Consider the following 18,122-nt stretch of genomic DNA (forward strand, 5'->3'; position numbering starts at 1 on the left):
AGTGCTGTGAGGTATGAGGTCTTCAGCAACGAGGGCACAGATCTCTGTGACTGTCTGCCTGGAAAGTCTCAGACTCCTGCAGCACTGGACCTTGGTCATCTCAAGGTAGCTTCTATGCTGAAAAATAAGCTGAGGGAAAGGAACTCACACTTCAGAAATATCTTTCATAATCTGGGCCACCATAGGGTGCTCCCCCATTGTAGATAACACCAAAGTTTGGTGCAGAAAATGCAGCACACAGAATGCTAACTCAATTTGGAGATGGTCACCGATGAGCTACACTTTTACATGCTGGGTAAAATGGGGTTGAACTGACGCTATGTACAGGCTTGCCTCTGGCATGTAATCCCTTACCATTGCCACAGGCACAGGAAAGGTTTGACCATAAAGTGTGGTCTATGGCACAGAAAATCCAGTGAAGCAGCAGCTAGCCATTACAAAGCACCAACAAGTGGAGAAATTGATTTCATTTGTACAGTTATATGGGCAACACTGCTCCCCTCTGATGTTAAAGAGGGAGCTGTACTGTTGGGCCGGGCTTCACTTGAACTGTGCTGGGATTAGTGTCCTGGCAAAACATACAGCTAGGGCTGTAGAGGCTGCAGGGAGGGCTTAAAACAAAATAGTGGGGGGGGGGGTGCACAGTGGCTAGCACCGCAGCCTCACAGCTCCAGCGACCCGGGTTCAATTCTGGGTACTGCCTGTGTGGAGTTTGCAAGTTCTCCCTGTGTCTGCGTGGGTTTTCTCCGGGTGCTCCGGTTTCCTCCCACATGCCAAAGACTTGCAGGTTGGTAGGTAAATTGGCCATTAGCAATTGCCCCTAGTATAGGTAGGTGGTAGGGAAATATAGGGACAGGTGGGGATGTGGTAGGAATATGGAATTCGTGTAGGATTAGCATAAATGGGTGGTTGATGGTCGGCACAGACTCGGTGGGCCGAAGGGCCTGTTTCAGTGCTGTATCTCTAAACTAAACTAAACTAAAGGACAAGGCAATAGTGCAGGTTAGCAAAAAAGGTAATGATAACCAGATTGTGACAGAAAGGAACACAAGAGTGCATCAGCAAATAGAGTCAGACTAGTAAGATAAAGGCTCTTTATCTAAATGCACATAACATTCGTAACCAGATGGATGAATTGATAGCACAAATAGAAATAAATGAGTATATGATAGCTATTACAGAGACACGGATACGCGGTGACCAAGGTTGCGAACTGAATATTCAAGGGTATTTGACACTGTGGAAAGATAGAAAAAAGGAAAAGGAGGTGGGCTAGCTCTGTTAGTAAAGAATGAGATCAGTACAGTAGTGAGAAATGATCTTGGCTCAGAAGATCAAGATGCAGAATCAGTTTGGGTGGAGATAAGAAATAGCAATGGGAAAGAAGTCACTGGTGGGAGTAGTTTCTGGTCCATCAAACATAGAGAGAGAGAGAGAGAGAGAGAGATACAGCACCGGAACAGGCCCTTCGGCCCACCGCGTCTGTGCCAACCAACAACCACCCATTTATACTAACCCTACATTAATCCCATATTCCCTACCACATCCCCACCATTCTCCTACCACCTACCTACACTAGGGGTAATTTGCAATGGCCAATTTACCTATCAACCTGCAAGTCTTTGGCTGTGGGAGGAAACCAGAGCACCCGGCGGAAACCCACGCAGTCACAGGGAGAACTTGCAAACTCTGCACAGGCAGTACCTAGAATCAAATCCAGGTCGCTGGAACTGTGAGGCTGCAGTGCTAACCACTGCGTCACTGTGCCACCCAAGAAATATCAAGAAATAAATCTGGCAGATGGAGTATAATGTGGGAAAATGTGAAGCTGTTCACTTTGGCAGGAAAAATAAAAAAGCAGAGTATTACTTAAATGGAGAACAACTGCAGAATTCCGAGGTGCAGAGAGATCTAATGTTCTAGTGCATGAGTCACAAAACTTTCGTATGCAGGTACAGCAAGTAATAAAGGCGGCTAATAGAATGCTATCCTTTATTACGAGGGGAATTGAAAATAACAGTAAGGATGTTATGCTTCAGTTATACAGGGAATTGGTGAGACCACATCTCGAATACTGTGTGCAATTTTGGTCTTCTTATTGAAAGAAGGATGTAAATGCGTTGGAGGCAGTTCAGAGGAGGTTTACTAGATTGATACTTGGTATGAGCGGGTTGTCTTATGACGAAAGATTGGACCGACTGGGCCTGTTTTCACTGGAATTTAGAAGAGTGAGGGGAGACTTGATTGAAGTATATAAGATCCTAAATGGTCTTGACAAGGTGGATGTGGAAAGGATGTTTTCTCTTGTGGGTGAGTCCAGAATTAGGGAGCACTGTTTTAAAATTAGGGGTTGCCCTTTTAGGACAGAGATGTGGAGAAACTTTTTCTCTCAAAGGGTTGTGCGACTTTGCCTCAGAAGGTGGAAGAGGCGGGCTCATTGAATATTTTTAAGATGGAGGTAGATAGATTCTTGTTAGGCAAGGGAATCAAAGGTTATCGGAGGGTACATGGGAGTGTGGAATTCGAGACACAAACAGATCAGCCATGATCTTATTAAATGGCAGAACAGGCTCGAGGGGCCGAATGGCCTAGTTCCATTCCTATTTCGTATGTAAGACATAATTTGTAAGAAGGGTACTGCAATAATCATGGGAGATTTTAATCCTCATCTCGATTGGACAAATCAAACTGGCAAAGATAGCCTTGAGAGTGGGTTCATGGAGTGTATCGGGACAGTTTCTTAGAACAATACGTTCTGGAACCAACAAGGGAACAGGCTATTTTAGACGTGGTAATGTGTAATGAGACAGGATTAATTAATGATCTCATAATGAAGGGTCCTCTAGGCAAGAGTGATCATAACATGATAGAATTTCACATTCAGTTTGAGGGTGAGAAACTTGGATCTGAAATGTAAATAAAGGCAATTACAAAGATATGAAGACAGAGTTGGCTAGAGTGGACTGGGAAAATAAATTAAAAGGTAACACTCTAGATCAGCAATGGCAGACACTTAAGGAGATACTTCATATCTCTCAACAAAGATATATATCATTGAGAAAGAAAGACTCTATGAGAAGGATGCACCATTTGTGGTTAACTAAGGAAGTTAAGGATGGTATCAAATTGAAAGAAAGGGCGTACAATGCTGCAAAGATTAGCGATAGGCAAGAAGACTGAGGAAATTTTAGAAACCAGCAAAGCGTGACAAAGAAAATTAACAAAGAGGGAGAAATTAGAATGAATAAACTAAGAAACATGAAAGCAGATATTAATAACTTCTACAAGTATATAAAAAGAGAGTAGCTAAAGTAAACATGGTCCCTTCAAGGATGAGATTGGGGAATTAATAATGACAAGCAAGGAAATGGCAGAGACTTTGAACAAGTATTTTATATATGTCGTCATGGTAGAATACACAAAAGAAACCCAAGAGCAGCAGAAAATAAAGGGGCAAAAGGGAGGCAGGAACTTAAAACAATCACTATCACGAGAGAAAAAGTACGAGGAAAACTAATGGCGCTAAAGGCCGACAGGCTCCTGGACCTGATGGCCTGCATCCTAGGGTCTTAAAAGAAGTGGCTGCAGAGATTGTGGGTACATTGGTTGTAAATCTTCCAAAATTCCCGAGCTTCTGGAAAGGTCCCAGCAGACTGGAAAACTGCAAATTTAACACCAACAGTCAAGAAAGGAGGGGGACAGAAAGCAGGAAACAATAGCCTATAGCCAATTAGACTAACATCTATCATTGGGAAAATGACGGAATCTATTATTAAGGAAGTAGTAGCAGGACTTTTAGAAAATCATAATACAATCAAGCAGAGTGCAAGCTATTTTTTTAAAAATTTATTCATGGGATGTGGGCATCGCTGACCAGGCTAGCATTTATTGCCCATCCCTAATTGCTCTTGAGAAGGTGGTGGTGAGCTGCCTTCTTGAACCGCTGCAGTCCACGTAAGGTAGGTACATCAACAGTGCCGTAAGGAAGGGAGCTCCAGGATTTTGACCCAGCGACAATGAAGGAACGGCGATATAGTTCCAAGTCAGAATGGTGTGTGGCTTGGAGACGAACTTGAAGATGGTGGTGTTCCCATGCATTTGCTGGCCTTGTCCTTCGAGGTGGTAGAGGTCGCGGGCTTGGAAGGTGCTGTCAAAGCAGCCTTGGTGCATTGCTGCAGTGCATCTTGTAGATGGTACACACTGCTGCCACTGTACGTCTGTGATGGAGGGAGTGAATGTTTGTAGATGGCGTGCCAATCAAGCGGGCTGCTTTGGCCTGGATGGTGTCGAGCTTCTTGAGTGTTGTTGGAGCTGCACCCATCCAGGATAGTGGAGAGTATTCCATCACACTCCTGACTTGTACCTTGTAGATGGTGGACAGGCTGACAGGATTTGGGGAGTCAGGAGGTGAGTTACTCGCCGCAGGATTCCTCGCTCCCGACCTGCTCTTGTAGCCATGGTATTTATATGGCTACTCTAGTTCAGTTTCTGGACAATGGTAACCTACAGTATGTTGACAGTAGGGGTTTCAGCGAGGGTAATGCTATTGAATGTCAAGGGGAGATGGTTAGATTCTCTCTTGTTGGATATGGTCATTGTTTGGCGCGAATGTTACTTGCCAGTTATCAGCCCAAGCCTGGATATTGTCCAGGTCTTGCTGCATTTCTACACGGACTGCATCAGCGTCTGAGTCGTCGCGAATGATGCTGAACATTGTGCAATCATCAGCGAACATTCCCACTTCTGACCTTATGATTGAAGGTCATTGACGAAGCAGCTGAAGATGGTTGGGCCTTGTACACTACCCTGAGGAACTCCTGCAGTGATGTCCTGGAGCTGAGATGATTGACCTCCAACAACCATAGCCATTTTCCTTTGTGCTCAGTATGAGTCCAGCCAGCAGAGAGTTTTCCGCCTGACTCCCATTGACTAGAGTTTTGCTAGGACTCCTTGATGCCATACTCGATCAAATGCTGCCTTGATGTCAAGGGCAGTCACTCTCATCTCACCTTGAGTTCAGCTCTTTTGTCCATGTTTGAACCAAGGCTGTAACGAGGTCAGGAGCTGAGAGGCCCTGGCGGAACGCAAACTCAGCGTCACTGAGCAGGTTATTGCGAAGCAAGTGTCGCTTGATGGCACTGTTGACGACACTTTCCATCACTTTACTGAAGATTAAGAGTAGACTGATGGGGTGGTAATTGGCCAGAACAAAGAACAGAACAGGCCAAGTTGGATTTGCCCTGCTTTTTGTGGACAGGACATACCTGGGCAATTTTCCACATTGCCGGGTAGATGCCAGTACTGTAGCTGTACTGGAACAGCTTGGCTAGGGACGTGACAAGTTCTGGAGCACAGATCTTCAGTACTATTGCTGGAATGTTGTCAGGGCCCATAGCCTTTGCAGCATCCAGTGCATTCAGTCGTTTCTTCATATCAGGCGGAGTGAATCGAATTGGCTGAAGATGGCATCTGTGACGCTGGGAACCTCAGGAGGAGGCTGAGATGGCACTGCTGGCTGAGGATTGTTGCAAATGTTTCAGCCTTGTCTTTTGCACTGATGTGCTGGGCTCCCCCATCATTGAGGATGGGGATATATTTGGAGTCACCTCCTCCAGTGAGTTGTTTAATTGTCCACCACCATTCACGACTGGATGTGGCAGGACTGCAGAGCTTAGATCTTATCTGTTGGTTATGGGATCGCTTAGCTCTGTCTATCGCATGCTGCTTATGCTGTTTAGCATGCAAGTAGTCTTGGGTTGCAGCTTCATCAGATTGACACCTCATTTTGAGGTATGCCTGGTGCTGCTCCTGGCACGCCATCCTGCACTCTTCAATGAACCAGGGTTGGTCTCCTGGCTTGATGGTAATGGTAGAGTGGGGGATAAGCCGGGCCATGAGGTTACAGATTGTGGTTGAGTACAATTCAGATGCTGCTGATGGCCCACAGCGCCTCATGGATGCCCAGTTTTGCATTGCTAGATCTGTTCGAAATCTATCCCATTTAGCACAGTGGTAGTGCCACACAACATGATGCAGGGTATCCTCAATGTGAAGACTGGACTTCGTCTGCACAAGGACTGTGCAGTGGTCTCTCCTACCAATACTGTCATGGACAGATGCATGTGCAGCAGGCAGATTGGTGAGAACAAGGTCAAGTATATTTTTCCCTCTTGTTGGTTTCCTCACCGCCTGCTGCAGACCCAGTCTAGCAGCTTTGCCCTTTAGGACTCAGCCAGCTTGGTCAGTAGTGGTGTTACCAAGCCACTCTTGGTTATGGACCTTGAAGTCCCCTACCCAGAGTACATTCTGCACCCTTGCTTCCTCCAACTGCTGCTCAACATGGAGGAGTACTGATTCATCAGCTGAGGGGGGGGGGGGGGGGGGGGGAAGTCGGTGGTAATCAGTAGGAGGTTTCCTTGCCCATCTTTTACCTGATGCCATGAGACTTCATGGGTCTGGAACAAATGTTAAGGACTCCCAGGGCAACTCCCTCCCGACTGTATACCACTGTGCCGCCACCTCTGCTGGGTCTGTCCTGCCGGTGGAACAGTGTCTGGGACATTGTCTGTAAGGTATGATTCGGTGAGTATAACTATATCAGGCTGTTGCTTGACTTGTCTGTGGGACAGCTCTCCCAACTTTGGCACAAGTCCCCAGATGTTGCAGGGTGGACAGGGCTGCGTTTGCCGTTGTCGTTTCTGGTGCCAAGGTTGATGCCGGGTGGTCCATCAAGTTTCAATCCCTCTTGACTTCGTAGCAGTTTGATACAACTAGATGGCTTTCTGGGCCATTTCAGAGGGCATTTAAGAGTCAATCACATTGCTGTGGGTCTGAAGTCACATGTAGGCCTGACCCAGTAAGGATGGCAGATTTCCTTCCCTAAAGGACATTAGTGAACCAGATGGGTTTTTACAATAATCATCAATGGTTTCACGGGCATCATTAGACTAGCTTTTTTTAATTCCAGATTTAATAATTGAATTCAAATTCCACCTTCGAACCCCATGTGCCCAGAACAATATCCTGGGTCTCTGGGTTACTCGCCAGTGACAATACCACTATGCCACCGCCTCCCCATAGAGCTGCATGGAGATAGGTTGCTGATCAAGTCTATCCAGTCATCCGTGTCCCTTACACCTGGGTGCAGCCCCTTCAGTCAAAAAGGGAGAGAGACAGAAAGCAGGAAACTACAGGCCAGTTAGCTTAACAGGAAAATGTTAGAAGTTATTATTAAAGACGGAAAAGCAGGGCATTTAGAAAAATTCAAGGTAATCAGACATGGTTTTGTGAAAGCAAAATCATGTTTAACCAATTTATTGGAGTTTTTAAGGGAGTTACATGTGCTGTGGATAAAGGGAACCCAGTGGATGTATTGTACTTAGATTTCCAGAAGGCATTTGATATCAAAGGTTATTGCAGAAAATAAAAGCTCATGGTGTAGTGGCTAACATATTGGCGTGGATAGCAGATTGGCTAGCTAACAGGAGAGAGTAGGCATAAATGGGTCATTTTCTGGTTGGCAAGATGTAACGAGTGGTGTACCACAGGGATCTGTGCTGGGGCCTCAACTTTTTACAATTTATATAAATGAGTCAGATGTAGGGACCGAAGGTATGGTTGCTAAATTTGCTGATTACACAAAGGTAGGTAGGAAAGTAAGTTGTGAAGAGGACATAAGGGGGCTACAAAGGGATATAGATAGATGGAACGGGCGAGCTGTCTTACGAAGAAAGATTGGACAGGCTAGGCTTGTATCCGCTGGAATTTAGAAGAGTAAGAAGCAGCTTGATTGAAACATATAAGATCCTGAGGGGTCTTGACAGGGTGGATGTGGAAAGGATGTTTCCCCTTGTGGGAGAATCTAGAACTAGGGGTCACTGTTTAAAAATAAGGGGTCGCCCATTTAAGATGAGGAGAAATTCTCTTTCTCAGAGGGTCATGAGTCTTTGGAATTCTCTTTCTCAAAAGGCTGTGGAAGCAGAGTCTTTGAATATTTTTAGGCAGAGGTAGACAGATTCTTGATAAGCAAGGGGGTGGAAGGTTATTGGGGTTAGGTGGAAATGTGGAGTCCTCAGTTCAGCCATGAACTTATTGAATAGTGGAGCAGGCTCGAGTGGCCTACTCCTGTTCCTAAATCATATGCTCGTAAAACCCTGCCCACATGGGTGCCATATGTAACGCAGCGTCCTATAAGCTTATGTCCTATCTATGATGAAAGCGATGTAAGTGGTGCCCCTTGCAAACACAGCATTTATTATCTGCTTGATACAGGCCTGCATAGCAGAATGATTGACTGGGACATGTCCCTGGGACAGCTTGGAAGGATCTGGTAACATTAAAACTTTGTATTCTGCCAACTGGCTCCAAAAGCTGTCTGTGTGTCATCCTGCAATGATACAACTGTGAAAATCTGACTTGATGCAAAGTCAGTGCAGACAGGGCACCTCCGACAAGTTCAAGTGCTGTAAAGGAGACTAGAATGTACATGCTAGTGTAGTAATGGGTAGGAATACATCACCTCAGGTACATAGGAACATAGGAGCAGGTGTAGGCCATTCAACCTGTCGAGCATGCTCCACCATTCAATTAGATCATGGTTGATCACGTACTTCAATGACAATTTCCCATACTATCTCCCTATCCCTTAATGTCATTAGTATCCAGATATCTTTTGATTTCTGTCTTGAACATGCTCAATGATTGAGCTTCCGCAGCTCTCTGGGGTAGAGAATTCCAAAGATTCACCACGAATTCCAAAGATTCTCAGTCCTAAATGGCCTACTCCTTATTCTGAGACTATGGCCCTTCGTTCTAGACTCACCAGCCAGGGGAAACATCTGATCAACATCTACTCTGTCACGCCCTATAATAATTTTGTAAGTTTCAATGAGATCACCTCTCATTCTTCTAAACTAATGCCGCATCCCAGGGATTAGTCTGGTGAACCTCCATTGCACTCCCTCTATGGCAAGTATATCCTTCCCTAGTTGAGGAAACCAAATCTGTACACAATACTCCAGGTGCAGTCTCACCGAGGCTCTATACAATTGCAGAAAGACTTCTTTACTCCTGTACTCAAATCCCCTTGCAATGAAGGCCAACATACCATTTGCCTTCCTAATTGCTTGCTGCACCTGCATACTAGTTTTTAGTGACTCATAAACCCAGGTCCCTTTGAACATCAACACTGGGCGGCACAGTGGCGCAGTGGTTAGCACCGCAGCCTCACTGCTCCAGCAACCCGGGTTCGATTCTGGGTACTGCCTGTGTGGAGTTTGCAAGCTCTCCCTGTGACCGATGAGATGTAGCTCATCTGGTCCAGAGGATTTATCAACTTTCAATCCTGTTAATAAAGAGGTAGTATTCAAAAAATTAATACTAATTTCTTTCAGTTCCTCATTTCCACAAGTCCCTTGGTTCCCTAGTATTTCTGGGAGATTTTCTGTATCTTCCTCCATAAAGACAGACACAGAATAATTGTTTAGTTTCTCCGCCATTTCTCTATTCTCCATTATACATTCTCCTGTGTCCACCTGTAATGGACCCACATTTATCCTTGCTAATCTATTCCTTTTCACATACCTAAAGAAGTTCTTACAGTCCACCTTAATGTTTCTCACTAGCTTGAATTCTCTTTTCCCTTTCTTTATCAGTTTGCTTGATTCTAAATTGCTCCCAATCCTCGGGCTTACCACTTTTCCTGGCAACTTTATAAGCCACTTCCTTTGATCTAATGCAATCTTTAACTTCTTTTTGTTAGCCACGGTTGATTCATCTTTCCTGTTGGGTTTTTGTGTCTTAGTGGAATGTATATTTGTTGTAGACCATGTAATACTTCTTTAAAAACTAGCCACTGGCTGTCTACCGTCCAATCTTTCAGAGTATTTTCCCAATCCACCATAGCCAACTTGCCCCTCATACCATCACAGTTTCCTTTGTTCAGATTTAAGACCCTAGTTTCAGAATGAACTATATCACTTTCAAACTTAATGTAAAATTCTATTATGGTCACTATTTCCCAAAGGCTCCTTTATAGCAAGATTATTAATTAGCCCTTTCTCATTACATAATACTAAATCTAAAATAGCCTGATCCCTAGCTGGTTCTTCAACATACTGCTCCATGAATCCATCCTGTACACAATCCAGGAATTCATCCTCCACAACAATAGTGCCGATTAAATTTACCCAGTCTTTATGTAAATTGATGTCACACATCATTACTGTATTATCCATGTTTCACGCAGCTTTAATTTCTTGATTTATACCGTGCCCAACATTACCACGACTGTTTGGTGGCCTATAAACAACTCCCACCAATGTTTGCTGCCCTTTGCTGTTTCTTAGCTCACCCCAATTGAGACTATACCTTGATCCGTCAATCTAAGATCCCCTCTCACTAAAGAACTGATTTTGTCCCTTATTAAGAGCGCTACCCCACCTCTTTTTCCTTTTTGTCTATCTTTCCTAATTGACGAATATCCTTGAATATTCAGTCTTGGTCACCCTGTAACCATGTCTCTGTAATGGCATTTAAATTGTTCCCATTTACCTCTATTTGTGCCTTCAAATCATCTACCTTGCTGTGAATGCTGTATGCATTCAGACAGAGTGCCCTTAACTTTGTCTTTTTAATATTATTCCGCATTCTGATCCTATTTGATGCTTGCCTTCGCTTTGTCTGTCTTCTAATTTCGCTTAGTACTTTTCTACTTGCTGTTACCAGTTTTCCTTCCCTCCAATCTTCCCTTCCTGCCACAATCAGATTATCAATTCCCTTATTGCTACCTTGCTCTCCTGCCTTCTATTTCTTTAAATTATCACATCTTCCCTCACTTGATCCCTCGCCCCCACTATTTGGTTTAAGATCCTCTCCAGCGCCCTAGTTATATGACTCACCAGAACACTGGTCCCAGCACGGTTCAGGTGAGGACCGTCCCAACGGTACAGCTCCCACTTTCCCCAGTACTGGTACCAGTGCCCCATGAATCGAAACCCATTTCTCCCACACCAATCTTTGAGCCACGCATTTAACTCTCTAATTTTACTTACCCTACTCCAATTTGCTCTCATGCTGACCTCTCTGTACTCGGCCTACTGCGGTGTTCCAATGAAGCTCAAAGTCAGCTCGAGGAACAGCATCTCATCTTTCAATTCAGCATTTTACAGCCCTCCAGACTCAACACTCAGTTCAACAACTTCAGAATGTAATCTCTGCCCTATTTCATGTCGTTTTCTTTGCAGGATTCTGTTTTAGTTTCATTTTTCCGTTGTTTCTGCTTTCAGATGGCAACTGTTCATCATTCTGCCATTCACACCTCTGCTAGACACATCTTTTGGTTCTTTACTTGTCTCATTGCCACTCCCTACGGCCTTGCACCACCAATTCTTTTGTCATTTAATCTCTCCCGTCTTTTACCCTATCACTGACCTTCCATTTTTGTTCTTTTTCCACTCTCCCCCTTTGCTTAAAACCTATTACATTTCTAATTTTTTCCGGTTCTGACGAAAGATCAAATGTTATCTGTTTCTCTCTCCATAGATGCTACCTGACCTGCTGACCCTTTCCAGCTTTTTCTGTTTTTATTTCAGATTTCCAGCAGCTGCAGTATTTTCCTTTTGTATCAGTGGGGAAGTTTCCTTGCCCATGTTTGACCTGATGCCAAGAGACTTCATAGGATTCACAGTAAATGTTGAGGAATTCCAGGGCCCTGATTGTTTGGTCTCCCTCTGGTGGGTCTATTCTGTTGGCGGGACAGAACATACACAGGGATGGTGTTGGAGGAGTCTGGCTGTAAATTATGATTCTGAGAGTATGACTATGTCAGGCTACTGCTCAACTAGTTTGCGGAATAGGTCTCTCAATTTTGGCACAAATCCCCAGATGTCGGAGAGGAGGACTTTGCAGGATCACTGAGCTGAATTAGCTTAGAGCTTGGATTAGTATTTGGAACGATGATGTTGTTGCTATTACAGAGACTTGGTTGAGGGAAGGACAGGATTGGCAGCTAAATGTTCCAGGATTTAGAAGCTTCAGGCGGGATAGAGGGGGGTGTAAAAGGGGCAGGGGAGTTGCATTACTGGTTAAGGAGAATATCACAGCTGTACTGCGGGAGCACACCTCAGAGGGGTCATGCAGCGAGGCAATATGGGTGGAGCTCGGGAATAGGAAAAGTGCAGTCACGATGTTGGGGGTTTACTACAGGCCTCCCAACAGCCAGCGGGAGGTAGAGGAGCAGATATGTAGACAGATTTTGGAAAGATGTAAAGGTAACAGGGTTGTAGTGGTGGGTGATTTTAACTTCCCCTATATTGACTGGGACTCACTTAGTGCTAGGGGCTTCGATGGGGCAGAATTTGTAAGGAACATCCAGGAGGGCTTCTTGAAACAATACGTAGATAGTCCAACTGGGGATGGGGCTGTACTGGACCTGGTATTGGGGAATGAGCCCGGCCAGGTGGTCGAAGTTTCAGTAGGGGAGCATTTCGGGAACAGTGACCATAATTCCATAAGTTTTAAGGTACTTGTGGATAAGGATAAGAGTAGTCCTCGGGTGAAGGTGCTAAATTGGTGGAAGGCTAATTGTAACAATATTAGGCAGGAACTGAAGAATTTAGATTGAGGGCAGCTATTTGAGGGTAAATCAACATCTGACATGTGGGAGTCTTTCAAAAGTCAGTTGATTAGAATCCAGGACCAGCATGTTCCTGTGAGGAAGAAGGATAAGTTTGGCAAGTTTCGGGAACCTTGGATAACGCGGGATATTGTGAGCCTCGTCAAAAAGAAAAAGAAAGCATTCGTAAGGGCTGGAAGGCTAGGAACAGACAAATCCCTTGAGGAATATAAAGACAGTAGGAAGGAACTTAAGCAAGGAGTCGGGAGGGCTAAAAGGGGTTATGACAAGTCATTGGCAAACAGGATTAAGGAAAATCCCAAGGCTTTTTATACATATATAAAGAGCAAGAGGGTAACCAGGGAAAGGGTTGGCCAGAGAAGGGAATCTATGTGTGGAGCCAGAGGAAGTGGGCAAGGTACTAAATGAGTACTTTGCATCAGTATTCACCAAGGAGAAGGACTTGGTGGATGATGTGCCAAGGGAAGGGAGTGTAGATAGTCTCAGTTATCTCATTATCAAAAAGGAGGAGGTGTTGGGTGTCTTGCAAAGCATTAAGGTAGATAAGTCCCCAGGTCCTGATGGGATCTACCCCAGAATACTGAGAGAGGCAAGGGAAAAAATTGCTGGGGCCTTGACAGAAATCTTTGCATCCTCATTGGCTACAGGTGAGGTCCCAGAGGACTGGAGAATAGCCAATGTTGTTCCTTTGTTTAAGAAGGGTAGCAAGGATAACCAGGAAATTATAGGCCGGTGAGCCTTACGTCAGTGGTAGGGAAATTATTAGAGAGGATTCTTCGGGACAGGATTTATTCCCATTTAGAAACAAATGGACTTATTAGCAAGAGGCAGCATGGTTTTGTGAAGGGGAGGTCGTGTCTCACTAATTTGATTGAGTTTTTTGAGGAAGTGACAAAGATGATTGATGAAGGAAGGGCAGTGGATGTTATCTATATGGACTTCAGTAAAGCCTTTGACAAGGACCCTCATGGCAGACTGGTACAAAAGGTGAAGTCACACGGGATCAGAGGGGAGCTGGCAAGATGGATACAGAACTGGCTCAGTCATAGAAGACAGAGGGTAGCAGTGGAAGGGTGCTTTTCTGAATGGAGGGATGTGGCTAGTGGTGTTCCGCAGGGATCAGTGCTGGGACCTTTGCTGTTTGTAGTATATATAAATGATTTGGAGGAAAATGTAGCTGGTCTGATTAGTAAGTTTGCGGACGACACAAAGGTTGGTGGAGTTGCGGATAGTGTTGAGGATTGTCAGAGGATACAGCAGGATATAGATCGGTTGGAGACTTGGGTGGAGAAATGGCAGATGGAGTTTAATCTGGACAAATATGAGGTAATGCATTTTGGAAGGTCTAATGCAGGTGAGAAGTATACAGTAAATGGCAGAACCCTTAGGAGTACTGACAGGCAGAGAGATCTGGGCGTACAGGTCCACAGGTCACTGAAAGTGGCAATGCAGGTGGATAAGGTAGTCAAGAAGACATACGGCATGCTTGCCTTCATCGGTCGGGACACAGAGTATAAAAATTGACAAGTCATGCTGCAGCTGTACAGAACTTTAGTTAGGCCACACTTTGAATATTGTGTGCAATTCTGGTCGCCACACTACGAGAAGGACGTGGAAGCTTTGGAGAGGGTACAGAAGAGGTTTACCAGGATGTTGCCTGGTCTGGAGGGCATTAGCTATGAGGAGAGGTTGGATAAACTCGGATTGTTTTCACTGGAACGACGGAGGTGGAGGGGCGACATGGTAGAGGTTTACAAAGTTATAAGCGGCATGGACAGAGTGGATAGTCAGAAGCTTTTTCCCAGGGTGGAAAAGTCAGTTACTAGGGGATATAAGTTTAAGGTGAGAGGTGCAAAGTTTGGAGGGAATGTGCAAGGCAAGTTCTTTACACAGAGGGTGGTGAGTGCCTGGAACCTGTTGCCGGGGGAGGTGGTGGAAGCAGGTACCATGGAGATGTTTAAGAGGCATCTTGACAAATACATGAATAGGATGGGAATAGAGGGATACGGACCCCGGAAGTGCAGAAGGTTTTAGTTTAGGCAGGCATCAAGATCGGCGCAGGCTTGGAGGGCCGAATGGCCTGTTCTTTGTTCTTTGAATGTGCTTTTGTTGTGTCCGGTGTCCAGATCAATACCTAGTCCGTTGGGTTTTATTCTTATTCGACTTTTTAAAGTTGTGGTTTAATCTAAATGAGTGGCTTGCTCGGCCATTTCAGAGCACAGTTAAGAGTCAAGTACATTATTGTGGGTCTGGAGTCATATTTAAGGCCAGCCTGGGTCAGGAAGGCAGATTTCCTTCCATCAAGGACATTAGTGAACCAGATGGGTTTTTGTGACAATCCGGTAGTTTCATGGTCACTGTTATTGATCTGAGCTTTTCATTCCAGGTTTATTGAATTAACTAAATTTAAATTCCCCAGCTGCCATGGTGGGATTTGAACTCATGTGGCTGGATCATTAGCTTAGGTCTCTGGATTACTAGTCCAGTAACATAACCACTATGCTACTATATTATTTAAATCAGTGGCTCTGGATGTAATTTTAACATAATGCAGAGAAATCAGTTTTCCACAAATAGGGAAAAAGACTTTCAAAAATAAAACAACCTGTTTAAAATTCCAAAATGCATCAGTACTTTATCAGTAGCCCGAAAAAGACACCAATATACATATACCTTCTTGTTAATTGTCCAATTAACTGTTGACTTTCAGACAGAAACTATTGAAAATGTAATGCATGAAAAAAGCGGAGTTAGAAAAAACATTCAATTCTTGAACTGCCAGAATAAGCACTCCATTGCTTTCATTTTACGTCAAGAGCAGCAGCAAACCTTTGCACTCACCTGATGTACATCCTGTTGAAAAACGCAAAGCTGAAGCCGCTGGTGAAGTCGAACCTTTCGATGCTGCCAGATGTTCTCAAGCTGTCGCTGATGGTGGAGGACTTCGTGAATAATATCCAAGACATGATGAACAGCTTTTGAATAATTAGCTGTTGCCATTAGTGAGTCAGCACTGCCAGGGGTCAGGGGTCGCTGGAGTTTATCCAGCAGAGCTTTCCCATCTTGACTCACCTGCACAAGTTAAAACATCATGAACATGAATTTAAAAAATAGATACAAGCAAAAATTTAAAATATAAACTGATCTAAAGTGAAATCCATTTTCCCTTCTGCTTCTGAAGGCAGTACATAGTGGTATACAGTTCAACAGTGGAATTATTCTTTATTTATGAACCATGACAATGAGTGCCAGCGGACCTTTTGACTGCATCAGCCGTGGGCTCAGTTGGTAGCATTCTCGCCTCTGAGTTAGAAGGTTGTGGGTACAAATCCCACTCCAGGACTTGAGCACAAAAAGCAAGACTGACACTCCAGTGCAGAACTGAGGGTGTACTGCATTGTTCGAAGTGCCGCCTTTCAGAAGAGACGTCAAATCGAGGCCCCGCCTGCCCTCTCAGATGGTAGCAAAAACAGGAAAGCAGATTACTAACTGAACGGCTATAAACTGAGAGAGGGAAATATGCAACGAGACCTGGGTGTTCTCGTACACCAGTCGTTGAAGGTAAGCATGCAGGTGCAACAGGCTGTAAAAAAGGCAAATGGTATGTTGGCCTTCATAGCTAGAGGATTCGAGTACAGGAGCAGGGATGTCTTGCTGCAATTTAACAGGGCCTTGGTGAGGACATATCTGAAATATTGTGTGCAGTTTTGGTCTCCTTATCTGAGGAAGGATGTTCTTGCTATAGAGGGAGTGCAGCGAAGGCTTACCAGACTGATTCCTGGGATGGTGGGACTGACGTATGAGGAGAGATTGAGTCGGTTAGGATTATATTCGCTGGAGTTCAGAAGAGTGAGGGGGGATCTCATAGAAACCTATAAAATCTTAATAGGACTTGGACAACAGAGTGGCGCAGTGGTTAGCACCGCAACCTCACAGCTCCAGCGACCCGGGTTCGGTTCTGGGTACTGCCTGTGCGGAGTTTGCAAGTTCTCCCTGTGACAGCGTGGGTTTCCGCCGGGTGCTCCGGTTTCCTCCCACAGTCAAAGACTTGCAGGTTGATAGGTAAATTGGCCATTGTAAATTGCCCCTAGTGTAGCCAACTGCGTTGGGCGGGTCACGTTGCTCGGATATACAACAGTCGTGTTACATGGAGAGCTGACCACTGGTAAAAGGAACAGAAGGGCCCCATGCAAACGTTTCAAGGACTCCCTGAAGAAGTCCCTTTCTGTGTGCCACATCGATCATCGCCAATGGGAAGTGCAAGCCATAAATCGTGATGCCTGGAGATGCTATATCTGGAGTGCTACAGACACCTTTCAGACTGAGCAAAGAACCAGCATGAAAAAGAAAAGGAGAAGGTAAGATCCATTTGCCCCCAGCAGCGACTACACCTTCACTTGCACCCGCTGTGGGAAAATCTGCTGGTCACGGATAGGCCTGATTAGCCAATAGCGGGCCTGCAACTGATGAGTACAACCTTCCAAAAATAGTCATTCGTGAAGAAATGCCAAGAGAAGAGCTGCTTGAGCTCAAGCTTAGGGTTTCCAAGCTTGAGGAGCAGCTGGAGTCACTGCGGAGCATCAGGGAGCAAGAGAGTTTTCTGGATTGTTTGATCCAGGAGGTGGTCACCCCACAGGCAGCGGAAGTTTTGGGATAGTGGATGGGTGGCCACTCGGACAAGTAGGAAGAGGCAGAACGTGGAGGAGTCTTCGGGGTGTGTGCCACTCTCAAACTCAAGATTGGAGACTGCTGGGAGTGACAACACCTTGAAGGAGAGCATTCCAGACCATGAGACCAATGGGCAAGGAACTGCACAAGGGGGAACAGCAAAGTGTAGAAATGAGGTCGTTATAGGGGATTCAATATAGGGGACACACAGGCGTTCCTGTAACCGTCATCGTAAGTCCCGCATGGTGTGCTGCCTCCCTGGTGCCAGAGTATGGACATCATGGAATGGGTGCAGAATATTCTGCAGCGGGGAGTGAGCCAGAAGTTGTGGTACATGTTGGTACCAATGACAGAAAGGACAGGTACTGAGGTCCCACTGTCAGATTTTCAGCATTTAAGGAGGAAGTTAAAAAGTAGGGCCTTGAGGGTAGTAAACATTGGATTATTCCTCCAGTCCCATGTGCCAGCAAGGGAAGAAATAGGAGGATAGGGAGGATCAGTGTGTGGCTTGAGGCATCATGCAGGAGGGAAGGCTTCAGATTCTTGAGGCAATGGGACAGGTTCTGGGGCAGGAGTAACCTATTCAAAAGGGACAGGTTGCACCTAAATGGAAATGGGACCAATGTCCTCACGGGGAGGTTGACAAGTATCATTGAGGAGGGTTTAAACTAAATTGGAAGGGGGGTAGGCACTAGCATATAGATATAGAAGAGAAGTAAGATGCACAGAGGAGTGAGAATATATTGGATAATGCTAGAGAAGGAAGTAGTACCATATTAGAAAGGAGCAGACTTAGAAGGACTACGAGGAATACAAAGTT

At 45.1% G+C, this 18,122-nt stretch overlaps 1 protein-coding gene across 4 annotated transcripts in view; it reads right to left on the reverse strand.

Annotated features, from left to right (window-relative positions):
- Nucleotides 1–18,122, reverse strand: part of LOC137384483 (triple functional domain protein) — an 873,575-nt gene that overhangs the window by 409,778 nt on the left and 445,675 nt on the right. For all 4 annotated transcript variants that reach the window (XM_068058645.1, XM_068058631.1, XM_068058625.1 and 1 more), the window contains exon 9: nucleotides 15,476–15,706. In XM_068058645.1, coding sequence (XP_067914746.1) covers nucleotides 15,476–15,706 — 231 coding nt within the window. The remainder of the gene's footprint in view (nucleotides 1–15,475; nucleotides 15,707–18,122) is intronic.

The sequence above is a fragment of the Heterodontus francisci genome, chromosome 2 (assembly GCF_036365525.1).
Source record: "Heterodontus francisci isolate sHetFra1 chromosome 2, sHetFra1.hap1, whole genome shotgun sequence".
NCBI lineage: Eukaryota > Metazoa > Chordata > Chondrichthyes > Heterodontiformes > Heterodontidae > Heterodontus > Heterodontus francisci.